The sequence below is a fragment of the Taudactylus pleione genome, unplaced genomic scaffold, assembly GCF_031769625.1.
Source record: "Taudactylus pleione unplaced genomic scaffold, aTauple2 ptg000442l, whole genome shotgun sequence".
NCBI classification, from domain to species: Eukaryota; Metazoa; Chordata; class Amphibia; order Anura; family Myobatrachidae; genus Taudactylus; species Taudactylus pleione.
Window position 1 is genome coordinate 5,799,557 of NW_028284844.1, and position 23,824 is coordinate 5,823,380.

General features: G+C 45.7%; 1 protein-coding gene across 1 annotated transcript in view; it reads right to left on the minus strand.

Annotated features, from left to right (window-relative positions):
- Positions 1-23,428, minus strand: part of FGGY (FGGY carbohydrate kinase domain containing) — a 260,103-nt gene extending 236,675 nt beyond the window's left edge. Inside the window, exons 1-3 of the mRNA XM_088447828.1 lie at positions 23,365-23,428; positions 17,496-17,604; positions 2,229-2,430 (exon numbers count right to left, since the gene is read on the minus strand). Of these exons, the coding sequence (XP_088303954.1) occupies positions 2,229-2,429 (201 nt within the window). The 5' untranslated portion in view covers position 2,430; positions 17,496-17,604; positions 23,365-23,428. The remainder of the gene's footprint in view (positions 1-2,228; positions 2,431-17,495; positions 17,605-23,364) is intronic.
- Between the last annotated feature and the right edge of the window lie 396 nt (positions 23,429-23,824).

A 23,824-nucleotide genomic window follows, 5' to 3' on the forward strand; every position in this document is an offset into this window, starting at 1 on the left:
GAAAATATGTGTCATTATTATCAGTACTGAGAAAGGCATTTGCAAATCAATATCAGTTTTTTATATTATTTGTATTGAATATATCCTAATATCACATGCTCACCAAGGACAGGGCAGTGCAGAATTCGAGGTGCATATCAGAACCAAAGTCGGTTTTGCACAGGACCTGTGACCCTTTGTTCTTTGTAAATTCTCTCAACTCTAAGTTTATAAATGAGAACTCGGAGAAATATACGATACAGCACCTCCTATTATAAATTATATGGATGTTAGAAGTCACTAACAAGTTCTATGACCATATTAAAGCCCATGGCTTTAGTCAGTGCTTTTACATAGGTCACAGGAATCCAGGTGACTTCTCATATAGATAATACTTTTGAATAAGAGTACAGGTTGAGTCTCCGATATTAAAAATACCTCTGGTCCCAAGCATTTTGTATAACGGAATATTCTGTATTTTGGAATATATGCATATCACAATGAAATATCTTGGGAATGGGACCAAAATATACACACAGAATGCATTTATGTATTATATACACCTTATACACACAGCCTGCAGGTCATTTTATACAATATTTTTTATAATTTTGTGGTTCAAGCAAAGTTTGTGTACATACATAAACTTCAGTTATGTTTCATGTACACCTTATACACAAAGCCAGAAGGTAATTTTCTACAATATTTTTAATAATCTGTGCTTTAGACAAAGTTTGTGTACATTGAGCCATCAAAAATCAAAGGTTATCTCAGTTTTAGGAGACAGAGTGAAAAGTGATAAGGTGCCAGCCAATCAGCTCCCAACTGTCATTTTTCAAACACAGCCTGTGAGATGACAGTTGGGAGCTGATTGGCTGGCACCTTATCACTTTTCACTCTGTCTCCTAACACCGCTTAGTAAATAGACCCCAAAGTTTGTACGAGGCTTGTGGGTCAGGTTTCTGTCTGCTGGGGAGACAGCTTCATGATCGGAGGAAACGTTTTCACCATGAACTGAGCTATTTAGAGCGTCTACCAGAAAACAATTACGCTAATGAGACCAATTATCTTGTTAAGTTACTTCAAACATGTTTTAGTTAGTGACAAGTCCTCTCCATTATTCCAGGACTCCCTCATGTAATCCAACAAGGTCAGAGAAATTCTGTCCCTCGTTCTCAGAGGAAGCTGGGCATCAATGAGGTCAACGGGGGGGTTAAAAAGGTCAAACAGTAACATTGTATGGGGTCTATTTATTAATGAGAGAATCCGGAATCCCTGTCTGTTGCCACTTAATCTGTATACGTGCAGTGGGAAAATAGTTACTGTATAGACATGATACCTTTTACCATTTACCATCCACCCGCAAGAAACACTTTATTGTACTGTATACTAGGTTTAATTGTGAGGATCACTACTTTTTCTATGTATGTTGCAAGTAAATAATCCTCAGTTGCAAACTACAACACAACGGCAATGGGGACCTCACCTGCAGCGAATCCTTCTAGGCTTTGCCAAGTCCCCGCTAGGTAAAAGCACTATACGCATGTGCAGACGACCATCGCGTATGCACATTAGTTAGTGAACATGTATTAACGACCCGGTAGCTGGGCAGAGGACACCATTGAGGAGGTGGATGAAGCTGGACCTTGACGAACTGGTAAATAATGTTAAATACCGGCAACGTATTCATAAGCAACACCCTGCTAAACTTGTGAGGTCATAAAAAAATGGGAGGTGACTGCTCCACAACTACCAATCAGCTCATTTTAGGCATGATCCAGGTCGGATAACCCGGGTTGCACTGTTTACACTGTACCATTACCCAGTGCCATCCTGGGTCAGACCCTGGTAGCTATCTGGGTTGGATTGCCTGGTCACTTGACCTGGGTTATTTTTCAGGGACCCTTTTACACTGAGCTGCGACCCGGGTAGACCCATCAATAAACCTGGGTTTTTGGTGTAAAAGGGTATAAAATATATTTTTGGAAAAAATCATTGTTTGTTTCCAAATAATCTCTCTCTCATATGAATAACTGTGTCTACAAAAATAATTTACAGCTGTATAAATAAAAATCCTTTACAGATGTGCAGATATTTCTAATACTTTTGTGAAGACAGTTCAAATAGTTTTTCTCCACAGTATAATGCAATATATTACCACGCCACAATGTGGTGACACCCACTTCAGGAGTAACCCGGTTTATTTATACATTACAGAAGAGAAACTTCTAGGACAATGCTATAAATACCTTGGTAACAGCACAGCAGGCGGCCCATATGTTATCCGAAGACTGCTCATAGTGGTCAGACCGAGGTTCCCAAATCTCCAGGGCCTCTTCTGCTTGGTCAACCACCTCCCCAAGCTGGTTCACCAAAGCCGCGCGTACGCTCGCTGTGCCCACATCTATGCCAATGTAGTAATGAGCGTCTTCCCTTTTTTCTTCCTGCATTCTATTTACAGCAAAACAATAGGACAGATAAGATTAATTTATGGTTATCTGGTAAAAGGTAAATCATTAAATAATATGAGATATGGTAAGAACTTACCCTTGTTATCTCTATTTCTACGAAGTCCATAGGGTTCCACAGGATACCTTGGGGTATAGGTGTGACGTCAGTCGCAGGGCACCAAAGAGTTAAGCTTTCAGCCTCCCAGGATGCACTAGGTCCCCCTCCTATACCCCGCCCCCGGGCCAAGGCACCTCAGTTAGTTACCAAGCCATAGGCCGGAGGAGGAGAAGGAAGAGAGAGAACAAAGATCTGGACACATACAAGAATCACATTCTCACCAGAGGGAGACGGAAAACCGGTGACCAGAGCAAAGCCCATCTGCAGCACAGGTGCGACAGGGCGGGAGTCCTGTGGAACCCTATGGACTTCGTAGAAATAGAGATAACAAGGGTAAGTTCTTACCATATCTCATATTTTCTACTTCAGGGTCCATAGGGTATCCACAGGATACCTTGGGGATGTCCCAAAGCAGTATCCTTTAAGGGTGGGGACGCTCCTGTGCAGAAAGGAGAATCCGCCGCCCGAAGGAAGCATCCTGAGAGGCGAAGGTGTCAAACCTGTAGTACCTCACGAAGGTATGGACAGAAGACCACGTAGCAGCCTTGCAGATCTGAACTGCCGAGGCACCACGTCGAGCTGCCCACGAAGGACCCACAGACCTAGTGGAATGAGCCTTCAGAGAAGGAGGGCGTATCCGTGGGAAACCACCTCCAGAACCCAAGTGTCTGTCGTAGTGGTCGACCAACACTGGGCGAACTGAGCAGGCGGCCTCCCACCCTGGGATCCCCCAAAGGGAGGCCCGGACCGTCAGGCCGCAGGCTTGTCATCTGGCTTGGGGGCCGGACGTCTGGTACTCCATGCCTGCTTCCGGGGCTTGACCGATTTCTTAGGGCCAGCCTGTCGAGGAAACGACTGTGGTTTGGGCCTGCCCTGGGCCCTAGATGACCGAAAGGACGATGGTCCCGAACCAGAAGGAGCAGCGGCCGACGGGAGACAAGCAGATTTGGCTGCCGCCAGCGTGGCCACAATCTTATCCAGATCCGGACCGAAGAGAACTTCTCCGGTAAACGGCAATGCTTCCAGACCTTTCTTGGAATCTGCGTCCGCCTTCCAGGATCGCAGCCACAAGGTGCGACGAGCAGCTACCGCTGCTGAAGAAATTCTAGACACCAGAGTACTAATGTCTAGAGCCGCCTCGTTGATGTAGGTGGCCGAATCACGGAGATTGCCAATCAACTCCGCCTGTTCGGCCGGACAGTCGGATTCAAAAGAAGCCTCTAATGAATCCGCCCAGCGCTCCATCGCTCTGGCAACCCAGCAAATGGCCATAGCCGGCCGTGCTGCCCCCCCTGCAAGGGAATAAGCGGACTTCAGGCAGATTACTACCTTGCGGTCCGTAGCATCCTTAAGGGAGGACATGGATGGCATCGGCAATGTGGCACTACGGACAAGACGGGTCACGTGAGAATCCACCTGTGGAGGGGATTCCCACTTAGCAAGATAATTATCCGCGAACGGATAAGCCACCGCCAGGCGTCTCTGCGGCTGGTATCTTTTGCCAGGTTGTTTCCACGCCTCCTCTAAATGGTCCACCAACTGACCCGAAAGAGGAAAGACTGTGGCATCGCCCTTCACATCTTTGAAAAAGGCATACTTAGATTTAGCCGCTGGGGGAACTTCGTCCTCAATCACCAAGGCTGTGCGGACCGCCCGAATAAGTCCAGGAATATATACTTTGGACTTAGCATCAGCGTCCTTAGTATGGAGAGGTTCCTGATCGTAAGGATCCAGAATCTCCCCATCATCAGACGTCCCTTCGTCATCCTCATAAGGAGCGGACAGAGACGCCACCGGCCTTTTATGAGGCCGCATCACAGACTCCCCTTGCAACACATCCGACAAGTGCTATACAGAACTCGTCAGGGAGTTAACCCACGCTGGCTCCTGAGAACCCGGGAGCGGGGAAATAGGGAGACTGTGGGGTACCACCAATTGTCGTGGGAACCCCTGCACGGGTGACGACACCACAGACTGCTGGGACAAACCCATCGGAGTAAACGCGGGCTGCGGAGCTAACTGGCCCACTAAAGCTGTTAACGCCTGAGCGAAACAAGCCCAGGGCGGCTCCTGCTGTAACCGTAATAGGCCGCGCCATGGACAAACACTGCCGGCAAAGGCCCTCCGCGCTACCCTCCCCCTCCGCTAACGGTACTTTGCACGTGGTACACTGTAGCCGGAGGGGAAAATCACTTTCAGACATGATGGCACCACGTATGTGACCTCTCTCACCAATTAAGTATTAAATAGGCGAGAGACCACCCTGCAGCACCGCACCGCAAGGGCTTTAGCAGAAGAACAGGGACAGTAATAAAGCTGACAGTTTAGAGAAGAAAAGTTACAGGCAGCGCTAGCACAGTCACATACAGGAGGGGGACCTAGTGCATCCTGGGAGGCTGAAAGCTTAACTCTTTGGTGCCCTGCGACTGACGTCACACCTATACCCCAAGGTATCCTGTGGATACCCTATGGACCCTGAAGTAGAAAATATATAATGCCAGACCCAAGCCTCAGGGTCGTCTGCATTTCTCTAATGTAGGGAAGCATGTACACATCCTAAATATTATTTATTTATTATCAGTTATTTATATAGCGCACACATATTCCACAGCGCTTTACAGAGAATATTTGGCCATTCACATCAGTCCCTGCCCCAGTGGAGCTTACAATCTATGTTCCCTATCACGTACACACATACACACTAGGGTTAATTTGTGTTGGGAGCCAATTAACCTAGCAGTATATATTTTTTGGAGTGTGGGAGGAAACCGGAGCACCCGGAGGAAACCCACGCAAGCACAGGGAGAATATACAAACTCCACACAGGTAGGGCCATGGTGGGAATTGAACCCATGACCTCAGCGCTGTGAGGCAGTAACGCTAACCATTACACCGTCTGTGCTGCCCAAATATTAGCATCTTCTTTGCCCCAAAACTGGATGGGGTTTGCATTTTAAATTACATATTACAAACAAAAACTCTGAAAGTGCTAATAAACTAAGGGCCGTAATCAATTAGCGGCGAAAAAACATTTTTGGCGAAAAAAAGTTTCACCAGTGACGTCATTTCGCCAGCGGAAACTTATTCCCGTATTCAATTGTGGCGACTTTTCGCCTGTGCGGAAACGCAATGCAATGAACCTGGCGGAAAAGTGTCGCCTATGAATAGCTGTCGAAAAAAAGTGCAGAATTGCGGTTTTGGGGTGTAAAGGTGGGGAAACCACCCAGCACCCTTAGAACAGGTCAAAGGTAAACTGCGTAAAAAAAAAATTGAGAACACCCCAAAAAATTACTTTGAAAACGGGGCGAAAAAGTACAAAGTTGGGGAACAAACTTAAAAACTAGCGAAATAGACTTTGGGGGGTCTGCAAGTATGGGGGAGGGTTTTTTTTATTGCAGGTGCTTGCTGAATGTGCGTTTTTCACGTTTTTTAACACCTCACTTTTGCAATTTTTAACCATGCTTGCACTCATTTTGATGTACCCCAAATTTGTTGGGACTAGTTATTTTCCCAAAAATAACCTGCTAAATGCTATTCTTCACCACTTGTGCAAAGACGCTAATTAGCAGCTAATGAGAGCATTTAAGTACCCCAAATATTATTATTATTACCAGTTATTTATATAGCGCACACATATTCCGCAGCGCTTTACAGAGAATATCTGGCCATTCACATTAGTCCCTGCCCCAGTGGAGCTTACATTCTATGTTCCCTATCACAAGCGCACACACATACTGTACACTCTAGGGTTAATTTGTGTTGGGAGCCAATTAACCAAATAGCTTCATTAGGGCTATTCGGGGGCAACTACATTGATCCCCAATGTTAGTGCATCTTTTGGGGGGGGGGGGGGGTGTCAGCCTGATTTCCCCAAATCTGACAGCACTTTTCGCCTGTTTGCGTTTCGCCGGGTGCCGTTTTCGCCAATTTCTAATTGAATACGGGGATAAGCGGGGACACGCGTGACACTTTTTAGCATGGAAAACAAGCGATGTTGGCGAAAAGTCTGACATGCAAAAAGTACGGGCCTTTTCGCGTCTAATGAATATGCCCCTAAGTACAACAAATTTGACAATTAAAAACCCATACAGTATGAGAACTTGATAAACGGCATATCTGTCAAATATGTGGAGATGGAACTTTGGGCCTGATTCAGACCCACTCGCGAGCGGCTGTCCGCTCGCAAGTGGGTCGATGTTGTGCACTGCGCATGCGCACGACGGCGGGAGCTCCGTCGTGCGCATGCGTCAGACGCGACCAGCGAAGGACTTTCCTTCGCTCATTGTGTCTGATCAAAGGGGGCGTGCTGTCGATGTTGATTGACAGCACGCCCCCTTTTGTGGGCATGCCGGGGGCGTGCCTCCCTGACGGGGGCGTTCCCAGGGGAACGCCTACCGTCAGAAGCCGGCCCACTGACATCACTAGTGATGTCAGTGGGAGTGATTTTGGCTCTGATAGAGCCAAAATCACTCCGGGCCTTGCGGTTGAAAACCTCAACCGCAGGCTCCGGCTCGCAGTGGCGATGGTCGCGATGGTCAAGACCATCGCGGCCATCAAACTGCACGCTCGTATAGGCTGTGGGTGGTGACCCACAGCTATACGAGCGTCCAGGAGGACGCTCCATAATTATGGAGGGCGGCCCTCATTCAGAGCGTGCGCTCTGCTCAGAGCGTACGGCTCTGAATGAGGGCCTTTATCCCTGTGGAAGTTTGGTTCAAACCAAACGCGTCGGAAGTGCCTGCTCATATTTTAAAGTCACTTCCGACATTTGTTGGCACCATTTGGGCGTATGGTTGGGCTCTGCTAGATTTCAGGTCCTCGGAGTGGTAGACTGATCTGCTCGCTTTCTCTACCATACCAGTTATGTTGTGGTCAATAAACTGATAACCAAATTCAACACCAGGTCCTGGCCATGTAATTATTTATTAGTTTAATTTGCGACACGCTGTCTAGTAGTACGTAGGTGACATATGCCGTTTATGAGGAAGCAAACTGAAGACAAACGTGTTTCGGGTTTTCAATTAACTTTAACAAATATTTGTCATTTTATGGCATCATTTTAGCCCTGCCCGCTCCCCACGGACCTTCTGCATTTTGCCACAATGGGGGAGGGGCCTGATGTCGTGAGAGTCTGGCTCCGCCCCCTAAAGTGGGTGAAGCCCAGGGAGGAGAAACGAAAATTAGGCACCTATGATTTTATATTTACTTCTTTGCAGCAACAGAAGATCGTTTTCTTAGAAAATATAATACTTTAACGTGACTGAATATATTTTCATTTATAAAAGCCACTTCCTTTAGAACATTCTGCTTTTTAAAATGTATAAACGTTAGTCCCATTTCCCAATATCTCCTGCCTGTTGTGTAACTGCTGTATTACACACAAATAGTTTCCACGACAAGAAAACCATCAGTTATCTCATTCTTTATGTTTAGAAGCGTTGCACAATATTTTCATGAAATGCACTTGTGTAGCGTCCAATATTTTATTTTAGTTTCCTGGTGCACTTTGCCACTGAGCTGGTGCATCTAAGCACATCGCACACGTCTCACACAAAGCTCCATTACGTATATAAAGCCGATATTTTCACGCACATTTCAAGAGTTTTCAGCATGGACGCTACTTGTGGAGACTGCTTTGAAGCGAATTGGCATAAGCTCCATAAATGAAAAATAAATGTATAAGCTGGATATCGTGGCCCCCCTAAAAATTCCTTATTAGCCCTAGGCAGCCTAAAGAGGGTTGACAACGAGCGTGAAACCTATTTAAATTTTCGGTCTGTTTTCTTCAGTGTCTCTACTATTACACATTGGCATAAACAGCCATCTTCTGAGCAATTATGAATATTCCTAAATATGAAGGAGAGTAAAAATATTATGTACTGGCAGGAGCATGCTCAGTGATCTCGTGAGACTACCTGTGACATCATCCATCTGCCAGCTTTCAGCATATTTGCTCGGAATGATCACATGATCAGTGTCACTGGAACTTCTGCCCACACCAGCAATTCCTTTAAATAATTCCTATGGGATATATGACATAAGGGAGGGCACATTATGGTTATTATTTCCCAGCAAGGATATGTTAATTATGAAAATAGCTTTTCATACATAGCCCAAACCTTGTACTGTGTCCTTGTATTAATAGAGTTTAAAGTATTCCTGCAGCTTAGCGTACCATGCACTTAATGAGCTCTACCATAAAACACTATAGTACGGCACTGAGCATTTGGTCAAGGCGGGCATGAAGCAAAACAGATGCGTCTCAGAAGGTGCCTAACATTGAAACACGTAAAATCTGGACAAAATAATCCTGCTCCTAATCTACCCAAACCCCACCAGATTGGCCCAGAAACACCAACTTTTGGAATAAACACTGCCCCTTTTCAGGTCTACTATATTGGGGTTTCCCACCAAAATCGTACCATTTGGGAGGTATGTCCACATGCTTCCATTATTTTTCGGGGGCTGTCGGAATTGAAGCATAGGCTTTAAGTTTAAGAACATAAATTTAGCACCTGTATGTACAGTAAGTGCATTATCCCCAAAACGAAGGGATCTGTCTAAGAAAGTCCCAGACAGACGACATCTATCACCGGTTATAGCTTTCACCGGCTACCTCCCGTCACTATCACCATTTTTTCATTTAAAAATGATAATTACATTTTTTTTCCTAGTTTTTAACACTTTCTTTTTGTTTTATTTATTTTTATGTTGTTTAATCTGCAACCGGAAGCACAAGTCTGGACTTCCAGCGCAGAGAGCATGTGTGCCCACTGCCCAGGCAAAGGCAGGTTATGCATTGGCAGACAGGACAAAGCGGCCTTCTTACCGATGCCAGCCAGTATCTCCAGGGAGCTGAGCTTAAATAACAGAGTTAGATTTTCTATCACAGCAATAAAAAAAATAATCATTGTTATAATTGTTGTTTGATACATAGGCCCCTTAGACATGTGAAACTGGGTTACAATAAGCCCCACCCAATACGCTCAAATCCCATCCCAATCCATCCCCAAAATTCCCATTTTTGGTAAAAACACAGCCCCTTTCCAGGTCCGTGAATCTGGAGATCTCTAACATGGCTTTACTTGCTCTGTATCATTGGAGCTGGAGAGTGCTACTGCGCATACTCCATACTTCGGTTCCTACAGCGAAGCTTCATATCCCTAACCAAGATGGCCGCCCACCCCATTACTGCGCATGCTCGGCACCATCTTGTCACTGTGTTAGAGCGCCACAGTGGAAGATGAACATCTTCCACTTAGCTCCATAGGGACCTGCGACTACCGCCAGTCAACACCGCCAGAGAGCTACGACCACTAGAGAGCATAGTACCGCTTACATCCTGCACCGCTACCCAGATACCGTCACAGGCTGGTGACCCCTATACTCTGCTCCATGCAACAAGTGCTACGTATGCGTCACTGTGAGTATGGCATTGCTACTAAATAAACCACCCCACTGGTTACGTACTGGGCTGTTCGCTGTCTCAGGGCATTCGCTGGTTGTGTACATACAGTCAGGTCCATAAATATTGGGACATTGACAGAATTTTCATATTTTGGCCTCTGTTCACCACCACAATGGCTTTGAAATGAAACAAACAAGATGTGCTTTAACTGCAGACTTTCAGATTTAATTTGAGGCTAATTATATCCAAATCAGGTGAACGGTGTAGGAATTACAACGGTTTCTATATGTGCCTCCCACTTTTTAAAGGGGCCAAAAGTAATGGGACAAACTAAACAATCCTAAATCTAACTTTCACTTTTTAATACTTTGTTGCAAATCCTTTGCAGGCAAATACAGCCTGAAGTCGGGAACGCATAGACATCACCAGACGCTGAGTTTCATCCCTGGTGATGCTCTGCCAGGCCTCTACTGCAAATGTCTTCAGTTCCTGCTTGTTCTTGGGGCATTTTCCCTTCAGTTTTGTCTTCATCAAGTGAAATGCATGCTCAATCGGATTCAGGTCAGGGGATTGACTTGGCCATTGCATAACATTCCACTTTTTAGCCTTAAAATACCCTTTGGTTGCTTTTGCAGTATGCTTCGGGTCATTGTCCATCTGCACTGTGAAGCGCTGTCCAATGAGTTCTGAAGCATTTGACTGAATATGAGCATATAATATTGCCCGAAACACTTCAGAATTCATTCTGCTGCTTTTGTCAGCAGTCACATCATCAATAAATACAAGGGAACCAGTTCCATTGGCAGCCATACATGCCCACGCCATGACACTACCACCACCATGCTTCAATGATGAGGTGGTATGTTTTGGATCATGAGCAGTTCCTTTCCTTCTCCATACTCTTCTCCTCACTCTAGTACAAGTTGATCTTTGTCTCATCTGTCCATAGGATGTTGTTCCAGAACTGTAATGGCTTTTTTAGATGTTGTTTGGCAAACTCTAATCTGGTCTTCCTGTTTTTGTAGCTCCTCAATGGTTTGCATCTTGTGGTGAACCCTCTATATTCACTCTTGTGAAGTCTTCTCTTGATTGTTGACTTTGACACATATACATCTACCTCCTGGAGAGTGTTCTTGATTTGGCCAACTGTTGTGAAGGGGTTTTTCTTCACCAGGGAAATAATTATTTTGTCATCCACCACAGTTGTTTTCCGTGGTCTTCCGGGTCTTTTGGTGTTGCTGAGCTCTCTGGTGCGTTCTTTCTTTTTAAGAATGTTCCAAACAGTTGATTTGGCCACACCTAATGTTTTTGCTATCTCTCTGATGGGTTTGTTTTGATTTTTCAGCCTAATGATGGCTTGCTTCACTGATAGTGACTGCTCTTTGGATCTCATATTGAGAGTTGACAGCAACTGATTCCAAATGCAAATGTCACACCTAGAATCAACTCCAGACCTTTTACCTGCTTAATTGATAATGAAATAACGAGGGAATAGCCCACACCTGTCCATGAAATAGCTTTTGAGTTGATAGTCCCATTACTTTTAGCCCCTTAAAAAGTGGGAGGCACATATTGAAACCATTGTAATTCCTACACCGTTCACCCGATTTTTATGTAATTACCCTCAAATGAAATCTGAAAGTCTGCAGTTAAAGCACATCTTGTTTGTTTCATTGCAAAACCATTGTGGTGGTGAATAGAAGCCAAAATCTGAAAATTCTGTCAATGTCCCAATATTTATGGACCTGACTGTACACTCACTGCTACCTGTACACACCTATTCCAACAATCATTCATTATTAATATGTATTTAGATAGAGCTAGCACACTGCAGAGAGCATAACAGGTTTATTTAAAGTACAACTTCAAAGAGCTGTGTGATTAAAAGTTGATGGATCTGATTTAGTACGTTCTCTAGACATATATGTAATATTGTCTTGACCCAATTTCAGAGTTCAGTATTATCCTATACCTGCCTATGATTTTTGTGGAGTCTCCCGGAAGAGAAGGAGGCCCTCACGTATTACCGCCGCTTCCCAGTAAAATGGGGTGGGACGGGGCTTTGATGTGATTCGCAGAGAACAGCATCATTATGGCCATGCCCCCTCTTCATGAACCCATGATTCGCTACATCATGCATTATGTATCTTCCCATTACCAGGCACATATACTACTATACTATGCGTGCATTCAGCATTAAGGCTAAGTGTTTCAAAATAAAACTTGGGGGCGGTGGGGGGGGGGGGCACAAGGGGGCTTTCTAATGCCTTCATCACAAAGACCATGCATTCGAGAATTTGCACACATATACGTCTTCTTCTGTTATTCTCATCTTAAGAGACTGGGCAATGAAAGCAATTTATAAAAAAAAAAAAAAAATCAATTTGGAAATGTACTCTCTTTCGTCTGCAGCGTGATTGAGAGCCAGAGGAGAACGGGCCAGTGGCTGACATCAAAACAAGCCTTGCTGACCTCCATTTAGAGAGTCTCTGTATAATGAATCTTAATTAAGATTGGGCTGTCAGACTTGCCTAGCTGCAACTCTTAAAATGTAACAGTGAAATAAACTGCAAGGGAATATTAATCATTTCATCCTTTAGGTTTGTGTGCATGTTAAGTGCATTCTGGGCCACAGAGGTTGTTTAAAGGACAGCCACGGTGGAACATGATCTTGTCTGCATGCAAAACACAGTCTGACACAGATGGAGATGTGGTCAATACAGATCACTTATCTATCGGAATTATTGTTTTATCTCTTCCATCTGTCCTTGCGCTAATTCATTAAATTTGTAGAATGGGTTCCTATGCCACATCTATGGGGAAAACCGCAGTAAATTATGCGCACTTGACTTGATCCTGGGTTGAAAGCATCTTGGCATTATAAAGGGTGAACAAACGTAGGATTGTCCCTCTGCCTTCAGCTAGTGGCAAAATGGGTTTTGTTTAAAATCAATCTCTTAAAACTATCAATAGTACAGGATTGATATCGGACATTTTTTTCCATGGGGTACGGAGCACACTATGGGGGCGATTCAGAAGTGGACGCCGATATAGGATTGGGCGCAAGCGACCAATGTTTTACCTCTGCGCATTCGTCCGAGACAAAACGCACATGCGTCCCGATGGTTACTGTAGCGGGGTGCAGATTGTAATTACATGTGTATTTCTGGCTGGTAACTGGGGGGGGCAGTTTGGAGGGTGTAGCAGGAATGTCAGTGCCTGTGTCTATGACCATGTTTCATCGGACATTCTGCGTCTGCCATAGGCACTGCGCTGATTGAGAGAAGTAGCTGCAGGACGGTGTGCAACTGCGCATGTGCAGGTATGTAGTCATTATGTCGACATTCAGAATGTCAAAATTCAGACTGTCGACATTCACAGTGTTTATAATTACATGTCAACAATATGACCATATCAACATTAGGCTGCCAACATTCTGATATCAACATAATATACCACACCCCATGTGCAGAATATCGATAATGGAGAAATATTACTATTAATTCCACGATAATTGCCCTTATTTGATTAGCATGTGCCGATCCTGTATCCATTCGGATTATCTATACGGGACCTACAATTGCCCATGTCTAGATTAGGGGTAGTCAGGCTGTGAAATTCCCCAAACAGGAAGGCAGCGATCGAAGATTAAAATGATGACATGCCCTTCTTACTTCAATGACATTGGTCATTATATTTAGTAACTTCAGAATTGGGGTAATTGAGTCAAATAAACTGGGGTTAGGAAGCATTTTTGTTACTTATACCCTGCATAAATCCACAATAACATAATATCAATTACTGCATAGATGTTACTAAATTGCCTCTCCCCATATTCACAGTCCTGGGGCTCCTCCATGCAGCCGGTTCTAGAGCAGTGTTTCCCACCTCCAGTCCTCAGGGACCCCTAACAGTGCGTGTTTTACAGGTCTCTTCAGTATCACAATTAAAATAATTTGCTCCACCTCTGAATCTTTTAAAATGAATCTTTTAAATCCAGTATTGAATAGACCTGCACCCCAACAAGGATATCTGTAAAACATGCACTGTTAGGGCAGCGGCGTCACTGTGGTTGGCGTGCGCACAACTGATGCCCTGCGTCTGAAAAGGGTGTGTGGCCTCACTGTAAAGGGGCGTGACCTTGCGGCATGCCCCCAGTTTCGTCACTCTGGGGGCATGCCCAGGACTGGATTAAGCCTTGGAGGGGCCCGGAGCACAATAAATCAAGGGGGCCCCTCCCTCTTGTCAGCACTGCCACCTGGCTGTGTCTACTGTGTTTTATTCCCCTTCACCATCTCCTAAAGGCACCTGCAACCCCCCCCCCCCCCCTGCCTGCTGCAGTAGGGTGGGGGGAATTCATTCTACTACAGAGATTCCTCCTGGGCAGCGTGAATAGTGCCATAGCAAGACACTGTAGTGCCTGGGCAAAAGCCAGCCCTGGCACTCCCCCTCCATTTATACATATACCATATCTACCTATATCTATCATCTATCTATCTTATCTTGTAGTAAATGTCCCCCCCACTCTTTCCTAGACCACGGAAAACAACTGTGGTGGATGACAGAATAATTATTTCCCTGGTGAAGAAAAACCCCTTCACAACAGTTGGCCAAACCAAGAACACTCTCCAGGAGGTAGATGTATATGTGTCAAAGTCAACAATCAAGAGAAGACTTCGCAAGAGTGAATATAGAAGGTTCACCACAAGATGTAAACCATTGGTGAGCCACAAAAACAGGAAGACCAGATTAGAGTTTGCCAAACAACATCTAAAAAAGCCATTACAGTTCTGGAACAACATCCTATGGACAGATGAGACAAAGATCAACTTGTACCAGAGTGATGGGAAGAGAAGAGTATGGAGAAGGAAAGGAACTGCTCATGATCCAAAACATACCACCTCATCAGTGAAGCATGGTGTTGGTAGTGTCATGGTGTGGGCATGTATGGTTGCCAATGGAACTGGTTCCCTTGCATTTATTGATGATGTGACTGCTGACAAAAGCAGCAGAATGAATTCTGAAGTGTTTCGGCCAATATTATATGCTCATATTCGGTCAAATGCTTCAGAACTCATTGGACGGCGCTTCACAGTGCAGATGGACAATGACCCGAAGCATACTGCAAAAGCAAACAAAGAGTTTTTTAAGACTAAACAGTGGAATGTTATGCAATGGCCAAGTCAATCCCCTGACCTAAATCCGATTGAGCATGCATTTCACTTGATGAAGACAAAACTGAAGGGAAAATGCCCCAAGAACAAGCAGGAACTGAAGACATTTACAGTAGAGGCCTGGCAGAGCATCACCAGGGATGAAACCCAGCGTCTGGTGAGGTCTATGCGTTCCAGACTTCAGGCTGTAATTGCCTGCAAAGGATTTGCAACAAAGTATTAAAAAGTGAAAGTTAGATTTAGGATTGTTTAGTTTGTCCCATTACTTTTGGCCCCTTAAAAAAGTGGGAGGCACATATAGAAACCATTGTAATTCCTACACCGTTCACCTGATTTGGATGCAATCACCCTCAAATTAAATCTGAAAGTCTGCAGTTAAAGCACATCTTGTTTGTTTCATTTCAAAGCCATTGTGGTGGTGAATAGAGGCCAAAATATGAAAATTCTGTCAATGTCCCAATATTTATACACACGTGTGTGTGTGTGTGTGTGTGTGTAGTTTTTTTTTTCTCTTCCCAACAACTCATCACTCCCACTCCTTTTATATTTTTTCATTATTTAGACAGACTACTCCTATATAAAATATTGAATGACCCCCTCCCCTTAAATAATATATCTAATGATTATCCCCCTCACCCCCTATATATATTTAATGATCATCCCCCCTCACCCCCAGCCCTTATACTGTATATTTAATTATTCCCCATCACCCCCAGCCCTTATATATGTAATGATTATCCCCCCTCACCCCCAGCCTATAATGATTAACTCCCCCCCATGAATTCTACAGTTTAACTACGGAGTGGGATGTGCTGCTGCCATCGACTCGTCATTGATCACCGACAGGAGGGAGAGGAGCAAGCAGAGACAGGCAGGTGCCGGCCACTGGCCGGGAACCGATTCTGATAGTCCCCAGCCATCAGCAGCAGCTGCGGAGGTTGGAGACCAGCAGAATCAGCCCCGGACAGCAGCCCCATAGATCGGTTGGAGCAGCTCCAGCTAGGGGGGGCCCCTGAGAGAGGGGGGCCTGAGATACTTGCCTCTTGCACCCCCCCTTAATCATACTCTGGGCATGCCCAGCACTCTTGAAGATGCTGGGCTGCCTCCACAGACTCTCCCCGCACTGTCTCTTCGCACTGTCAGCTCTTCCTCAGTGACAGGGAGCTGGGCGCTGCACAATAACATCACTGTGCAACACCCGGCTACAGGTTACCGAGGAGCTGGCATAGTGGTTTCACCCCCTCGGAGGTTGACACCAGGTGCAGTCCGCACCCCCCTAGTGACACTGTGTTAATGGTCCCTGAGGACTGGAGATGGAAAACACTGCTCTGCACTTAAATAGTGTTTTTATGGCTCAGTAGTGTGTGGCCATGCCCACTGTAATCACGCCCCCTGGATGATGTAGCCAAACCCACCAGAGAGATGGCATCCATCTTTAACCTTTGCTCCCCTTCACAATGGAATAGTTCTGTTTTCAACAATCCCTATAACACACACACAATGTACCACAACTAGTGAGCTCTAGGGATAGATTTACTAAAGCAGACAAGAGGTGGTGTTGCCCATAGCAACCAATTAGATTCAGGGCCTGATTCAGAGCCGCTCGCAAGCGGCTCGATGTCTGGCCACTGCGCATGCACTGCGTCCGCATGCACAGTGTCTGGCCGAGCGACTGCAGTTCAGTCGCTACGGGGCTCGCTACAAGACGGGGCGGCTGTCGATGGTGAGTGACAGCTCGTCCCGTTTTGTAGGCAGGTGGGGGGGGGATGGCTGCACAAACGCAGGCGTTCCCTTAGGAACGCTTGGTGTTTGTGGGAGGACCTACTGACATCACTAATGATGTCAGTAGTGGACTTCCTACTCTATTAGAGAAAGAAGTCCACTCGGCCTTGCGGCAGCCTAGACCCTACCACAGGGTCTTGTCGCAATGCCGATGGTCGCGATAATCGCGACGGTCTCCAGGCCACTCGCACATGCTGTGAAAGGTCTCCAACAGCTTTGCAAGCGGCAGGAGAAAAAAAATAAAATAACGCCCATAGACCCAGCGAGCTGCCATTTGCCTCTAAAATGCAATACAGAAATGATAACTGCAATCTGATTGGTTGCTGTGGACAACAACACTGCTGGTCTGTTTTAGAAAATCTAGTAAATCTACCTTCAGACTTTGACATTAGTGCAAAACACACCTATGTATAGCCGAGGCTTCCCAAACAGAACCGTTTCTCCTGAAAACGTACGTTTTCCTGCCTCTCGGCGAGGGAGACACAAAGAATCCCTTGAAAGAGTTTAAGTCAAGCAGTGTAATAAAAGAGTAAATATTGATGGGGCCTTTTAAGAAACAGCCTCAGTCAATATTAAATATGTACCTGTCTGAAGTGGCAGCCGGCCAGTTGACAGCAAACACACAGGGCGGGTGAGAGCCGGGCTAACAGACAGGAGACGCAGTATTGAGGTATGCAGCAAATCTTCCAGAACCTGGAATACAATAATAAAGTCAGAACATCAAAGGCTAGATCCCATGTAACAGGATTTTATTGTTGTAGTAGACGCTCATTCTCGGTCTTACTTCTGCAACCCTAGGAAACCCTTTGACTCTCCAGCTGTTGCACAACATGTCCCAGCATGCTGGGAGATATCATTGCACAAGAGATTGAGTGTCACAGGTTACCGACCTCTGCAATTAAAGGGATAATATTTCATAAACTCATTATCCTCTCACAATTATTCATATTCTTTGCTACAATTTTAAACACCCATCTGACCATCATTTGGAGACTAGATGGTTGTCAGGGGGGGTCTGTGAGAATTTGTAATGTACGGATCAAACCAGGGGTTCATGGGCACTTGGAACCTGCGACTCTTGCTGGGACCAGAAGGTTTGGGAGGGGAGGTCCTGCAGGGGTGCAGATAGGGGTGGTGAACAGGTGGGGCACATGTCCTCGGGGTGGAGGGTACTGTCCTATCAATACTTACTAGGTCAATATTTCCCAAACCCAGTCCCCATGACTCACTCACATTCCAGGTACTAAGGGATAAAGATAGCCATGAATGTACACAGGTGGCTTAAATATTACCTCAGTCAGTTTGCTTTACCCACATGTGCTGAAGCAGGGATATCCCTAATGTGTTGACAGTGAGTGGGTCATGAGAACCGGGTTTGGAAAACACTCTACTAGGTGGTGGTACAGGTTTAAAGCACACTGAAGATCTAGCTCACAGGTTCTCAAACTCGGTCCTCAGGACCACAAACAGTGCATGTTTTCCAGGTCTCACAGAATCACAAGTGAAATAATTATCTCCACCTGTGGAACTTTTAAAATGTGTCAGTGAGAAATGAATGCACCTGTGCACCTGCTGGGTGACCTGGAAAACGTGACCTGTGTGGGGTCCTGAGGACCGAGCTTGAGGACCTCTGATCTAGCTTATAGGACAAACTACACAGTACAGAGTAGAGCACAGGTTCTCAAACTCAGTCCTCAGGACCCCAAACAGTGCATGTTTTGCAGGTCTCTTCACATAATTACAAGTGAAATAGTTAGCTGCACCCATTGATCTTTTAAAACATGTAGTGAGTAACAAATACACCCGTGCACCTGCTAGGCGACCTGGAAAAAGTGAACTGTGTGGGGTCCTTAGGACCGAGTTTGAGAACCACTGGAGCAGAGGTTTCCCAACTCCGCCATTACAGTTCAGGTTTTAAGAATATCCATGCTTGAGCCCAGATGGTTAAATGAAATTGACTGAGAGCCTGATTCTGTATTTCAGCTGCAAAATTATGCTAATATCTGCCACTGCTCAGCCAGCATAGAGACGCCCACTACTGCCTTCTCACATCCGTAATACCTCACAGTCCTGCGTATACATCGGCCCATCACGCACAATTACAGCAGCTCTGACCTGTCTCAGAATTTGCAAGCCTCGTCGCACGCAGTGAGTACTCGGGCTGCGTAGGCAATCGCAGCAAGCTAATTTATGTACGCCCGTGCAACGGCGTTCAAATGGACAGGCACGCCTGCGTTTCACCAACCACTCCCCCTGTCACCACCCCCAAATGCTCACGGCCTGTCACTCACTCTGCGATGGATTCTACAGCACGTCTGTAACTTCAGTGCGATCGCCGCGCACGCACAGTACATAATAATGCGCCGTACTCAACAATCAGCCGATCTGCGTATGCGGTTGCGATCCGTGCTGAATCAGGCCCTGAGATACTAATTAAGTCACTTGTGCACAAGCATGGATCATTTTTAAAACGCGGACTGTAACTGCGAAGTTTGGGGACGTGAGAACGTCTCATGTGACAGGGAAATAGAATTGTTCACCTTACAGTGAATGAATAAAGAAGGGCAACAGAATACTGAGATTTCTGTACTAACTGTGACTCCTGCCAATTCCTTTCAGCATCATAAAATATAACTTCTGCCCCATGAGAAGAATAAATATTACATCTGTTCCAAGACAGTCCAGGGATTACAGGGTACATCCAACTTATTCAAATAGTGGCGAAAAGTCAGAGGTCACACTTTTCACTATCATCGCAGGTTTTCCTGAGGATAAAGTATCGCACGCGTGCCCACGTATCCCCGTATTCAATTAGGAATCGGCGAAAACGGGACCCGGCAAAAAGGTAAGTATCGAAAAGCCCTGTCAGTTTTGGGGAAATCAGCCTGTCACCCCCCAAAAGATGGTCTGACATGGGGGATCACTATGGGTACCCCCGAATTGGCCAGCTAAAGGTATTTGGTGTTTTTAAATGGTGTCGGCAGGTGCTTTCATGCGTCTTTGTAAAGGTGGTGATGAATAGCATTTAGTAACATTTTTTGGGAAAACAACTAGTTCCATCAAATTTGGGGTACATGAAAATGGGTGCAAGCATATCTTGAAGTCCCTAAAGTAAACATTTAAATTCTTCAAAAATCTACCTGTCGCATTCTAAAAAACATCTGCCGCATACTTGGGGACCTCCTCTGAATCTATTTCGCTAGTTTTTAAGTTTGTCCCCCAACTTTTTTTTTTTGCCCACAAAACGAAACCACTTATTTTGGGGTACCGGCATCGGCTCCCCCGGACCACCCACTTACAAGGGGTAAGCGTACGCAGGTGAGGAAGGGCTGCGGCCCAGCCGGGGGACTTGCGAGGTGCCGATTTTCGGTAGGCTCCCGAGTCCCGCCATCCTTGGAGAGTAGGCGAGCATGATGTTAGATCATGCTAAAACTGTGGCAGGTCCAGCTGGGATGTGTAATTCCATAGCAGCTGGAGTGCCACAGGTTCCTAACCCCTGTACTAATGGTTTACACACTGTAATGATTCTTGCAACCAGACTGGGATTCAGAATTCAAGTTTGAATGAGTTAGCGAGCAGGACCCTCTTACCTCTTTGTCTGTCTGTTATTACCCGGTCTTGTTTCATTACTATTTTATTCCCAATTGTAAAGCGCAACAGAATATGCTGGCGCCATACAGTATAAGCATCCGTTAATAAATAATTATATACTGCTCGAGGAGGAAATGTGGGGATAGGCGAACAAAAAAGACATCTTTTGTTATATTCTTTTTTTTTCTTTTTTTTTGTATTGTCTGTTCAATATGTTTCCCTTTTTATGAAGGTACAATGTCAGAAACGGAATGTGTATGATATACCGTCAGCGGCAGGCCGACAGGAGCAGAGTGCGAAGCAGCGGAAGCCCGACAGCGCTGGAAATGCCGATCGTGGATAGGTAAGTATGTACTAATCTAACCTAACCCTCCTTAGGGGTGCCTAACCCTAACTTCCCCCCCAAGTGCCTAACCCTAACCACCCCCTTCCCCGCTGCCTAAAACTAAGTCCCCCGGGGGGGTGCCTAACCCTAAGTCCCCCCCGGGGGTGCCTAACCCTAACCCTCCCTCCTCCTAGCCTAACCCTAACCCTCCCGGGGGGGTGCCTAACCCTGTCCCCCCCGGGAGCCCTAAACCTAACCCTCCCCCCCCGCGGCGCCCTGCATCACTACGATCGTGATGCCGGGCGCCGGTCTCCCATGCCGGGATAAGACAGTCGGGAAGCCGGCTGCCGGAATTTAGGCAGTCGGCTTCCCGATTGCTTCCCGTCAGAAACAGTGGCCCTCATTCAGAGCCACTTGCTAGCGGCAGTACGCTCGTTCCGAGCGATGTTCGCACATCTGCGCATGCGTACGGATCGTTATACGCATGCGCGAACCAGTCAGTGCGGCCGAAATTCATGTGCTCGCAATATAGCGAATGCCTGCTATTTTGAGTGACAGAATGAGGCGTATGTGGGTGGTAACAGGGGAAGGTGCTTGAAAACGGGGAGTGGAGATCAGAACGCAGGCGTGCTTAAAGGTCAAAACGGGCGTTTTATGGGTGTGCATAATTAATACAGCAGCGTCATTGACCACGTCACTGGGTTATTTTATAGCCAGAACTGCTCGCAAGATTGTGGTAGCAAAAACCAACCACAAGAATAGCGAGCAGTTCATACGCTGGTCGATGTACTTGATTAATCTAATAAATAGCGGACATGACGTATGGTGCGAGCGGCCAGGGGGCGTTTTTAACAAATAAACGAGCGTATGTTTTGCTCGCTCATTCAGACTTAGAGGTGTGAACAGACTGCAATTTGCGAACGGATCATTTGAATAGCCACCCCCTGTTTTTGAACGAACGACCGCAAATAGCGAACGGCTCTGAATCAGGCCCAGTGTTTGTTATACAATATGTTGGTCTATGATATTTTAATTATTTAATGTATTCCTGAAAAGACACAATTTTTACTAATATTTTTTTTTTACTATTTTGTATACTGTTTATTAATATGCATTGCTTTAATAAATAAAGTGTTAAAAAATAAATAATTATATAACTGTATATTCCACAGTTCAGAGACAAACTTGTAGATTAACTAGATATTCCCTCTCATTTGCGGCTTGGAGAGTCGGATCAGGAGCATTAAATTTCAAGATAATGCATAGTGAGGATGCGCGGACATGGATCTAAAAGCTATTAGCCATTTGGTGCAAGTTTTGGCGTTTATGCGATCGCGCGTTTGCTCCGGATGCATCTATGCGCTAGCTATAAGGCTGCACATGGATTACGGTGAGAACAGATAGGTAGAAACATTAGCGGGCGAATGCATCTTTGCTCATACAAAAACTAAGGGGTCTATTTACTAAGCCTTGAATGGAGATAAAGTGAATGGAGAGAAAGTACCAGCCAATCAGCTTCTAACTGTCATTTTTCAAACACAGCCTGTGACATGGCAGCTAAGAGCTGACTGGCTTGTACTTTATATCCGTTCACTTTGGGCCTGATTTGGCAAGGAACACACGGATGCAGACGCACGCACGCGGCCGCTGTGAGAATATGCTAATGAATGCATACGCACGGCAGTCGTAGCAGAATAAGCAGACGCCCAGCACTACATAATACCACCCACTTCCCTTTACTTGCGTCCTCTATACCTGGCAAGTAACATCGGTAACATCTAAGAACCATCGGACCCATACGCACAATAGTGGTTGACCTGACCCTCCCGTAGACCTAGCGAGACTTCCCGTGTGCACCTAGACCTCAAGCTGCGTCCGTCGCCACAAGGGCTTAATTATGCACGCCCCAAAACGCCTTCCAAACGCACAGGCGCGCCTGCGTTTGCCCGACAACTCCCCCGCCACCACCCACAAGCGGCACTTCCTGTCAATCACTTGTCCCTGGGGCTGCGGACTCCCTGCGTACGCATACTTCATCGCACTGGCCGGACCACGCACACGTACTGTGATGCATGCGCAAGGCAAAACCATGGACCGATTGCGTGCGACTGCATCCGTGCATTGCTTGCCGAATCAGCCTCTTTATCTCCATCCAAAGCTTAGTCAATAGACCCCTAAATACAAATCAGGCCGATAATATCAAACTGCCTATTGGTAGTTATAACTGGCTTTATTTATTTATTACCAGTTATTTATATAGCGCACACATATTCCGCAGCGCTGTACAGAGAATTTCTTACCATTCATATCAGTCCCTGCCCCAGTGGAGCTTACAATCTATGTTCCCTATCACATGCTCACACACATACGCACTATGGTCAATTTTTGTGGGGAGCCCATTACGCTTGGTATTATGTAGAGTTGTATGGTCTATTCATTTTAGGTTAAAGTTATAGATTCAGATATCAGTTCACTTTGATTAAGAGTAAATGTGAATGAATTAGTGGGAGGAGCTTATGCAGCAGACACTTACTTACCAGCACAGAATAGTGACTCTCACTCACAGCATAACAATGTGTCTGTCTGCTTCCTCTGATCCCAGCATTCCTGCAGCTTTTTGTAAGATTACTTGTCATTGGTCAGCTTTACATAATCACTGATTGGCTCACATTTTTCTCAGTTCTCGTTCTCTCGTTTTCTCTCTCTCTCTCTCTCTCTCTCTCCCTCCCTCTCCCTCTCCCTCTCCCTCTCCCTCTCCCTCTCCCTCTCCCTTTCCCTCTCTCTCCCTCTCCCTCTCTCTCCCTCCTGCATTTTAAACCAAACAGCCTATATAGGCACCAACAACTACAGACGGGGTTATTTTCTACAGACATCAGCACATAGCTTCCAAAGATTTACAGGAGCAGTCTGAATTTAATTAAGCTAAAAACAGAATATCCTATTTGTGAAGTGTCCTCGAGAACCCTCTTGTACAAACATCCAGATATGTTTTTACAT